Source organism: Pelmatolapia mariae, linkage group LG10_11 (genome assembly GCF_036321145.2).
Source record: "Pelmatolapia mariae isolate MD_Pm_ZW linkage group LG10_11, Pm_UMD_F_2, whole genome shotgun sequence".
Taxonomy (NCBI): domain Eukaryota; kingdom Metazoa; phylum Chordata; class Actinopteri; order Cichliformes; family Cichlidae; genus Pelmatolapia; species Pelmatolapia mariae.
In genome coordinates, this window is record NC_086236.1 from 28,490,734 (window position 1) to 28,501,841 (window position 11,108).

The 11,108-nt window shown below is 37.1% G+C and overlaps 1 protein-coding gene across 2 annotated transcripts in view; it reads left to right on the plus strand.

The window, feature by feature from the left end:
- Nucleotides 1-10,723, plus strand: part of alcama (activated leukocyte cell adhesion molecule a) — a 78,770-nt gene extending 68,047 nt beyond the window's left edge. For both annotated transcript variants that reach the window (XM_063487878.1, XM_063487879.1), the window contains 5 exons: nt 2,315-2,444; nt 3,322-3,348; nt 4,592-4,703; nt 4,792-4,888; nt 7,587-10,723. In XM_063487878.1, coding sequence (XP_063343948.1) covers nt 2,315-2,444; nt 3,322-3,348; nt 4,592-4,703; nt 4,792-4,870 — 348 coding nt within the window. In that variant the 3' untranslated portion in view covers nt 4,871-4,888; nt 7,587-10,723. The remainder of the gene's footprint in view (nt 1-2,314; nt 2,445-3,321; nt 3,349-4,591; nt 4,704-4,791; nt 4,889-7,586) is intronic.
- The last annotated feature ends 385 nt before the right edge of the window (nt 10,724-11,108 follow it).

Here is an 11,108-nt window from a genome sequence, read left to right on the forward strand (position 1 = left end):
CAATGGGGAGGGTATCAGAGGGTGGGTCGATCCCTGGCTGCTCCAGTGTATGCAACTGTAAGATAAAAGGAATAGAAAAATAGCTTGTATGAACTCCTACCAGAATGATTTTGCAGGATGGGTTTACTGTCAAATGTATTTATATAGCACATTTCCAACAGCTTGTGCTGCACAAAGTGCTTTACAAACTAAAAAGGAACTAAATAAGGCACATGCATGACAATGATACAATAAAAATATAAGATAGAAAGAATAATACAATAAGATAATAAAAACAACTAAGAACAACAATGACTTGAGGCTATTAAAGCACACAAAAAAATGTTCAAGTAACATGTGCTAGAAGCCAGTCCATAAAAATGTGTCTTCAGTAGAGATTTAAAATTTTCCAGTGTTTGTGAGTCTGGGACCTGCCACAGAGAAGTCTCTGTTGCTACAAGATTTAAGTTTAGACCTTGAAGTGGATAACATGTAGTCAAAACACATTCAGAGACATTAGTTGGAAGGTATGGCTTTACCTTGGCTAGCTGTCTGAGATGGGGAAAGCTACTTGACTAGTGACTACTGCACTCAACTGCCTACACAGTTTAAAGGAACCGTGAAAGTACACATCAAGGTTTTTAACATTTGTCTTACAATGAGCAGATAAAGGGCCCAGAGTACTGTCAATATATTTACTAACAGAATTGTCAAAAATAACCATTTCTGTTTGGTTTTCATTTAGTTTTAAAAGATTTAAGGACATCCACTGTTTACCGTCTTTAAGGCAATTAGTCTCTTCAAGTCATCTGCAAAACAGTGAAATAAAAGGTTATACTATGAAAAAATAGACCCCAGTGGCAACATACACAGTCAAACAAGGCTGGACCCAAAATTGACCCTTAATTCACCCATAATTAAGAGGGGCTATTTTTGAGCCATGCTCACATAAAAGGTCCTTCCAAAGAAGTATGACTGAAACTACTGAAGAACAGATCCTTTAAGTTCAACACATGATTTCAGCCGTGATAGGAGGATATCATGGTCAACTGTGTCAAAGGCTGCTGCTGCCAGGTCCAACCACAAGAGGGCAGCAGGGCTGCCAGAATCCACAGTTAATAGAATATCATTAAAAACCCCTAAAAGTGCTGTCTCAGTGCCGTGTAGTAATCTAAAACCAGATTGAAAAATTTCAGAGATCCCATTAAGATGAAGGTGTGCCTGCAACTGTGAGTAGACCTATTTCTCTAAAACTTTTGAAAGAAAGGGGTGCTTTGAAATTGGCCTGTAGTTAGCCAGAACAGTTGGGTCCAGACTGTTTTTTAAAAAGGGGCTCATCTATAGCCTCTTTAAAACATGATAGGGAACAACCTGTAACAAGGCATGTGTTAATTAATCTCTGGATATAAGGGCCAGGAATATCAAAAATATTTTTAGTACACTTAAAAATTAATTTAAAATATCAGAAAGTCCTTTCACAGCTTAAGTTAATTATCCCAGGATCAAGAAATGTGACACAAAATTGACATACTATTAAACCATTAGGTGCTCGTCTTTTAGGTGCTGTTCAACTTAAGAAAAGTTCCGGTCATAAAATCTAAAAACTCTTGGATAAAGTGGTTATAATTGTGCAAAGGCACAGGACTGTTCAGGTGTAGCTCAAAAAGCTGGAGTTCGAAACTTGAGAATGAATAATCCTGCACTGCTTTATGGCTACGAAAATGGGTGTTGAACACTGTAGCTAAACCAGCACCACTACCTGAGGTCTGAGGGAGGCTGAAGAATGAGCTGGAGGAAGAAAAAGTAACAGACTTGTCACATAGAAGCCAAGTTTCTGTCAAAAATGGAAAATCCAGCTGCTGCGACTTGAAGAAGTCATTTAATACAAACATCTTGTTTGCTAGTGAGCTAGCATTTAATAGAGCCGGGAAGGGTGCAGACGTTAAAGTATGAAGCGCAGGCAAGGGTGCGAAGATTTGTGGGATACATGCTACATCCAGAGGACCGAAGCTGCTTAGGAAAACGCGACACAAAATTGACACACTATTAAATCGTAGTGTGGACCAGCTTATCCAATGGCGTGGGATCTCCAGGGGCAACAGGCAGGATCCATCTAATAGTGTACTCATCTGGTCTAGTCCAGCTTTCCCCGTTTCCTTGGGCGCTTCTTCCAGCGTGTGGCATGAGGACATGAGGATCCTAGGATATTTTGAGATATTATATATTGAAAGGAAGAGAACTATCATCATGACACCATTATGCAACTGACAAAGAACATAGAAAATACCCTGTAGAATAGTTAAGCCAATAAAATGTATGTCCTGTGTGCTTTCAGGAGGAGAGCTCCTACATCAATGGCAAAGTGATTCATAAAATCACCATAGTCCCCAAGGAGAACTTGACTGTCACTTGCAACGTCAGTAACCGCCTGGGACAACATGCCGAGACAATCAGTGTTTCCTCTGGTAAGTTGATGCTGTGAACTACTTAGTTGGTTGGCTTTATTTTATACAGACGTGAGGAGTGAGAGAGGTGTGATAATTCTGTGCAGTAGATAACTAAAGTCAAACAGGTTTGAACAGGCATCTTCTCAATATCTTTTAAATTCCAGTACTGTAATGCTGCTTGAAGATAATCTATTAGTCTGTACTAGCCTAATTAGGCAGCATTTATGATCCAATACCAGCTAAAATTCAGGCTGGTCCTGATCTCTTACTGATGTGTGATGTGCTTCTAAATCAAAAGTAGTGTATTTCAAACTATACCTGTGTAATGAATACAAGACATCAGATTTAATGTTCTTATTGTTTAATTATGAAGCTATATCATACAAGAAATAAAAGACCTGAAAAGTCAATAGATATATTCAATAAAATATTCGATTAACAATCAAAAGCAAATATGATTGATTGGAAAATATTAATACAGCTGCAAAACATTCAATGATTTTGTTATCTATCTTATGCATGAAATATTTAAAGTTGTATTTTTATTTGCACTACCCATGTCCTTCAATGTGAAACTTTAATGTTTTCCTTTCTTTGAGAGTATGGTCAATTTCTTTATTTAAATTTAAATTTCTACAAGTTATTTAGATCTGTTATCAACCGTAGTTATTTGCTGATTTAAACTACTACAGAATGTGTTTATGTAAAACTTACAATTAGTGGAAAAATCTTTGATTTCCTATTCTGAGACTACATTTGGCCAGCCCAGTCTCTGTTTACATCAGTGCAGAATTTTGTTTGGCTTTAAGAAGAGTGTTTAGACAAATGGTGTTGGTCTGTTTTATTTAATTTAATTTCTTTAATTTAGTTCTGATATATTCATTTTTCATTTCAGTTTTTAAGGAGGAAAAGAAAGGAAGAGGTAAGAGATTTTGATTTTCTGTGCTATTACTTAATTTGACTTTCTTGAAATTATGTTTATTTCACAAAAAATACATAAGAAATGATACATAATTGCAAGTTTAACTGCTCAATGTGGGTTTTGTGATTATGCCTGGGCCTGGGAACCATGCCCAGGAATGAGGAATCAGGAATGTGTTTTAAACATGTACATGAAACACTAAATTTATAAATGCTAATTTAACCCATTGAGACCTGCTCTAAAAAAAAAAAAAAACTGACTAGATGTAACACTGTCTGTGAAGCTATGGTCACAATTTTTAGAACAACCCCATTTTTCTAGTTACTTATTGCAATTCAAGTCGTTCAAGTCCAAAGAATACTGTGAAATGGTACAAAGGTAAGTGGTGAACTGCCAGAGGTTTAAAAAAAAAAGGTAAGGTTACCCTAAACTGATAAATAATGTACATTCCACACTTATAAAGCGAATATAATATAAAAAAAAAAAGAAAAAAAAAAAAGGTCAGTCTGCAGAAAAAACAGCTATGCTACACGTCTGTAACACAACAGAAATTATCTGGTGGGCAGTGACTGAATCCTTTATCAAACTGCTATATTAATCCACTTTTTCCAACTCATCCAATTTAGGGTCAAGGGGGTCCTTGTCACATCTATCATAGGGCAAAAGGTAAACAGGTGTCCAGTCAGTCACAGAAAGAGAGACAACCATTCATGCCTATGGCCAGTTTAAAATAGCAAATTAACTATCCCATCGCTTTTGGCTATGGCAGAAGGATTTGAATTCAGGGCCTACATGCTATGAGGCAACAGTGCTAACTGCTGCAGTGCTAACTACTGCACTGTGTTGCTGGTTATTTTATGAGATGCCTATTCTTTTCTGTTTATTATTCCCTTAATATATAATGCATCTTTAGGCTTTAGTGCTTTGGTGTTATGTAAATGCAACATTCCACTGTGCACTGCCAGTATTGCCGTCTTGCAATCTAAACAGATTGTTTCATGTCACTAAAGTAAATGTGAACAAATCTCAGAATTATAAGCATTGCATAAAACAGTAGACCTAGCTGATAAAATTGCATTGCTTGAGCAAAGAGGATCTCTGTAGTGCAAGAATCATTGTGAATATGCTAAAGAAGACACATTATGTAGTTTTATCACAGCTCAACTTGTTTGTGTGTGCATGTGAGCGTATGTGTGGGCATATGATAATCTTAAGCTGAAGCTGTTTGGTGCTGTGTTTACAGGATCTCCAGAAGATCAGGACCAAGCAAAGCTCATAGGGGGTGTTGTGGCAGGGCTCGTCCTAGTTGGTATTACAGTGGGACTCATCTGCTGGCTCTGCAGTAAGAAATCAAGGTATTGCCCACAGTGCAGTGACTCACAGGGCAAGATCAAAGTCATTCTGTAGGTGCATCATAATTTTATATTCCTATTTTCACCACAGACAAGGAACCTGGAAAACCAAGGAGGAGATGAATAGATCTCATGAAAACGAGAAACTAAAGCCCAGTGACTGTGTTTAAAAGGCACTAGCTGAAGAGGTAAGTATTTGGTTGTGAAAAGCACATGTGCAACCAGTTTTAAAGGTAAATGGTTAAATTAAAACCTAGTACAATTCCATTCCATGTCTCATTTCTTTAGCTTTCTCTAAGTTTGGCCATCTGCCCTATCATTTTATCTTAGGAAGTGGATGATGGACAAATAGCTTTTGAAAATTTCCCAAGTGCTGCTAAACTGAGCAAGGAATTTTAAACATGCTTTTGCAAACACCCTAGTTTTATTTTGGATGCTTACATATTTTACTTTTCATGAAAGTGAGAAACTACCAGGGTCAAAATTATTAGCCTCCCTTATGTTCATAGTTATGTCCTTTCTGACTGCTAACACCGTGCAGTCATTTGTAGTTTTCACCAAGTCTCACACATGTCTCCTGAGCAATCCCAGGCTGTTCTGCTTTGAATTTCTCAAGCTCCTCCACATTTGATGTTCTTCCGTAGCGGACCTTGGTTCAGACTTTTAATGGGATGGGAGTCTTCTGGATGTAGTTCTTCAGTAGGAGCGACGTATGATTTCAGTTGTTGTTGTGTTAGAAGAAAACCAATGACCAGGACCCAGTTTTGCTACTGACTGCTTTAGGTTTCTTTCAAAATGTTAACATATCCCTCTCTCTTGAAAATGAGATTTTCAATCTCAATGAGATTTTTTATCTAGATAAATAAAGGACTAATAAAATAAAAATTCCTCATGATTCCTTCCACCTTGATAAGATTAGCAGTTTTGTTTACATTATCAAGGACAAAGGATTAGAGATCCACTGCACAGCCAACTCCATTGAGAACTATGTGCTTGCTATGTGGTCTTGTATACATGTTCAGAGGTTTATATGTGAAGACCTATTCATATGGGTTAGTTGCTGTATCCCACCCTCCCAAGGTGTGTATCATAGGTGACATAAGTGAATTAGATATGGAATAAAATACATCATATATAGTCCTTACTGCCTTTTGCATTGCTAAGAAAACTGTCTTTGTGAACTGGGAAAAAAAGACAAACTTTACAAATGAACTTACAGACTACTTTAAGAGTACAGTTTAGAGTCAAATATTCAGTCTGTTACTGTTCTTATTGTCTTTCCTTAGGGATTAATAAATTAATCTGATTGCCTGTTCTGATTGGTGAAACACATTGGAGAAAATATCTGCTTCCTCAAAAATGATTAATCCCTAAGGACATTATGTGGTTACAGTTTCTTCAAGAAAATTAGACTGCATTAAATTAAATAATACAATATATTACAAAGTTATGAGAAATAGCTCTAATGTATGCAAATAGCTCAATTATAAATATCCAGAAAATTACAGAGATAAATATATATGATTGACATTTTATTTTCTTATTTTCACTGTAAAGAAAACGCATGTAACTATTGCACTGTGTACTGTGAATTAGATGGAGTCGCCGCTCAGTGGATTTGGGTAATCTCAGTCTCTCACTGAACATGCTCCTCTCTGACACTGCCTTAAGGGAGTCTGGAGAGACAAATGTTGCAGCTTTATTGTTGGACATGGTGCTTACTGGCTCCAAGGCAGCTACCTGGGCATGGTTGCTGGCCTGCTCCCTTTAGGGTTGTGGTCTGCGGTGGCCTCTTCGTGTTGCACTGGGGGCTCATTTAAAAAAAATAAATAAATAAAGTTACAATATTTACAATACATACTGAAAAATAACTAATCTAGCTCTTCTAGATGCAGAAAACTTGGTCACACAACAATACACAGTGCATATATCACAGCAGTGGCTTGTGCTATGGCTCAATAAAACATTTTTTTTAATCAGGAAGGATTAATAATTCTGACCTTAGTAATTTTTTTCTAAAATAATGCTGCTGTTGTGTGCCAATAGAAATACTTTCTTTTCTCAAGAAACTATTATTTTTAGATTTGCTATGTTGGCCTCATTTGTAGTTTAGATCTTGGTTCTAAATGTTTTTCTGACTGCTGAGTAGTTACAAAAAAAAAAGAGACTGAACTGATCAGAAGCATTTGAATATTTGTTTGCTTTTAGAGGTTAGATCTAATTCAGCAAAACAAAATAGTTATATAAATCTGGATTTGCTGAATCAGACCTATTCATCCTTGTGATATATTAAATTCAATTCAGTTTTTTTAAGTACTAACTAAAATAAATTGATATAATATTAAATAGATATTTAATATTCCCTGTATAAATATTACATTCAGATGAGTAAGGACTTTGGAAAAAGTGGGAAGGAAAAACTCCCTTTTAACAAGAAGGCATCTCCGGCAGAACCAGGCTCATGGAGGGGCGGTCTGCCATGATTGGTTGTGTCTCATATTGGAACTTCTGGTTTAGATAGCTCTAGGTCTGTGAGTCATTGTCCACGATAGGGATTTAAATCAAATCTGTTCACTGTTGTGCTCACTAAGTCTGTGAGTTTGGAAAAAGTGTTGGTAGCATTAGCATCCTGTGCCTAAGTGAGAAAAAGAGTGACAGGAAAGCTGCAGTAAAAAAATGATGTCTTACTGTGTGTCTGTATAAATCGGTTGGATATTCTTCTGTCAACTAAGCTTCTGTGTGTAAGCTTCTACTTTTTTTGTGGATCTGTGCAGACAAATATAAATTTTGATGTACCTCTACATCATTTGCAGTCATCATTAGTAAAATACATGTTTATCATATTTCAGTTTTGGCTGGCTTGACACGTTTCTCCCATTACTTTAGGTTATTGCTGCACGACACTACCAACTGGTCATCTGCTGTGAGCTTGAAACTTTGTTTCTACTATGAAACTATTTGTTTCTACCTACTTTTGTTTGAACAATTGAATTCTGACAACCAGCCCAACACCAACAGAACACCTGTTGGTGTCCTTCTGCTTTATGGATTTCTCCTTTGGTTGCTACCTACCCATAAATGGTTTCAGAAGGATTCCACTAAAGAGACCCGCTACAATCGACTGGCCCTGGATCTTTTTCAGCTCAGCCAGAAAATAGCCACGCTGGAAAGTCGGATTTCCATCGTTCACCAAAGATGGGAGAATGAACTGCTGCTGGACTCCCTGGAAAAACCCACCCTGTGTCAGTCCACCAATACTTCTGTCACTCCCTGCAATTGTTCATCTGTCAAAACAAAAACACAAATTAATTCATCAATAAGCGTCATGTCACCAGAGCTGATACATTCATCAGGGAATTTTCAAAGTGTACATTACCATTCCTGTTATCCTATGATGAATTGATGGACAACCTCTCTAATACAATTGCTCAAGTTATTGAGACTATTGCTCCAGTAAAAACTATTAATATACATGGTCCACCAAAAGCACCCTGGAAAAACAGTGAAAGATGGCAAAAAACACTGCAGGAGAGCTAAGAGAAAATAAACTACAAATTAATTAATTTAGAAATCTATAAAAATGCACTATACTGCTAGAATAATTAAATTAACCAGAGAATCCTATGTCTCCCAAGTGATCAACGATAACCAGTCTAATTCTGCTTTTTTTTTTCATCCACTGATGAGTATTTTATCCCTCCAAAACCATGCTAACTGAATTTCCTTCAGTAAATGAGTGTGATGAAATTAAATCATTTTCTAAATATGATTAACGGCTCTCTCCACTCTGGCAAGCAAGCGTTCTGGTGACAGTGGGAAGGAAAAACTACCTTTTTAACATTCAGAAACCTCCAGCAGAACCAGGCTCAGGGAGGGGCGACCATCTGCTACAACTGGTTGGGGGTGAAGGGAGGCGACAGGATAAATGCTATGAAGAGAGCCAGAGATTAATAATAACTAAAACTTAAATGCAGAGTTGTGTATTAACACACAGTGAATAAAAAAGGTGACTGAAGAGGAAACACTATGTGCATAATGAATTCCCCAGCAACCTAGACCTATTGCAGTCTAACTAAGTGAGGCCTCAGATCCAGCCCTAACTATATGCTTTACAAAAAGGAAAAGCCTAATCTTAAAAGTAGAGATAGCATCTGTCTCCTGAATCCAAACTGGAAGCTGGTTCCATAGAAGAGGGGCCTGAAAACTGAAGGCTCTGCCTTTCATTCTACTTTTAAATACTCTAAGAACCACATCCACATTCTGAAGGCCATTACACACTGAATGTGCTGCATAAAAACAACAGAAAATTCAGGTTTTTCTGGATCTGAATTTGTTGTGGAACCTTGGCATCATTTTGGATAGTGATCTCAATTTTGATAATGCCATGAATAAGGTTACTATTCATGTGATTACTTAATTATTCTATTACTTCACAAAGCTCTCAGTGGTTTGGGCATCCAGTATATCTCTAACCCAGTCAGACCTCTTAGATCTGATTCTGGAAACAGTTAAATGATCTGAACCTGGTGACCTGAGTATGCTTAAGGTGCTTTTAGGTACTGGGGTCCTCTTCTCTGGAACAAGCTACCTGCTGACCTGATGAGTTACATCTGTGTGTAAATTCAAAAACAGACTTAAAACCTCTTTATTTACACAGGCCTACAATGATTAAGTCTTATTTTGTTTTGCTTCATTCAGTTTTGTTTTATTCTGTTTTGCCAATTTATTTATTTTTTTACTGTGTGAAGGCATTGTAAACCTACTGTTTAATGTGTCCTTATTTTCTGTGTTAAGCAAATAGTTCATATAATGAAATGTAGCAGCCTGAGATCGAACCATAAGTCTTCCAATTAGGAGATGACCTACTTCCACAGACACCCCAAAGTATGCTTTTAGTTTGAATAAGCCTATTTTTTGAAGACTTGGACCCAATTGGGTCTTGGCTCAAATCAGAACAGATTTGGACTGAAGATGGGGACAGCAACTGAACACTGGAGGGGGAAAAGATGAGAACTACAGCCAAATGCAGCCTCAGACTTCACTGCCTCAGCAGTCTGGGCTAGACCCAGCTCACTCATCTTGCATGTACTTCCTTAACTTTTTTCTTCTTCTATGTTTATAATTATTTTTATTTTCACTTAGTTCAGTTATTTATATTTAGTTATATATATTTTCCCATTTGAAGTGAACTAGCAAGTAAGAATTTCATTGCTCAGCGTAACCCCTGTTTTGCAGTGTATGTGACAATAAACTATTAATTCTTGATGGAGGAGGATTTTAATTTGTTTAACTGACTGACTTGACTTCTTCTGGCTTTGCAGATTTCAGTCCATCTTCTTGTAGTGTCCTTCCATGCAATGTCAGTTTTCTTCCCACATCTTTGCAAATTTGAAAGTTGACATTGCACCACAAATCATTTGCCCTATACCCCTTGTTTTTGTTCAAAACCAGGATACAAAATGAACAATGAATTTTCACGTAATATATCACTTCCTACTGATTTTACAAAAATGTACAAATTACATTAAAAAGAGAGTGTTGCTTTAGAAAAGTACAGTGGTCCCTCGTTTATCGCGGGAGTTACGTTCTAAAAATAACCCGCGATAGGTGACATCCGTGAAGTAGCCAACTTTATATTTTACAATTATTTTGTATAATTATTATGTTTTAAGGCTGTAAAACCCCTCACTACACACTTTTTGCGCTTTTCTCAGACAGGCATGAACATTTTCACACTTTTCTCTCTTGTTTAAACATTCTCAAAGTTCAAACCTTCGTAGAAAAATAAGTCCAGTATTATAGAATGAAACCAGGGGCGATTCTAGGATCAGAGCTTTGGGGGTGCTGAGCACCCAGAGAGCTGCCCAGCCAGGCAAGATAAACTTTACTTGTCACGATGAGAGTTCTTCCCTGTATCTGTCAGTCCCTGTATTCCTAAATGTCTCCAGTTGTCCCGAATTCTCTCCAACTGTCTCCTTGGTGCATTTAAACACCTGTTCCTTCCTGGAATAAAAAAACATACATATCCTAACCTTAACTTTTGTGTTGTCCTTGGGTCATTTTTGACCCGAAAAGAAATCTTTTGCCATCAAAAATGTGTTTTTTTTATTCATCAAATGGTCTGAAAATAACAGGAGTTATTCAGTACTATGCTATGCATGATTGGAATAAGTTTTAAGTAATTTGATTTATTTATGGGGTTTTTATTGGATTTACTAACACCTGTTGTCCTCAGGGGTCAAAAATGACCCCAAAGTACAAAGTGTTGCAAAGGGCCACATTGTCACTGCTTTCAAACATCTTTGATCTTGGATCATTGATGTGTGGGGTCAAGCAATGGTCATAACAACCACAACAACAACAAAACAGGCAGCACAACTTCCGCTTCCAGCCAATGGAGTAAGTAGC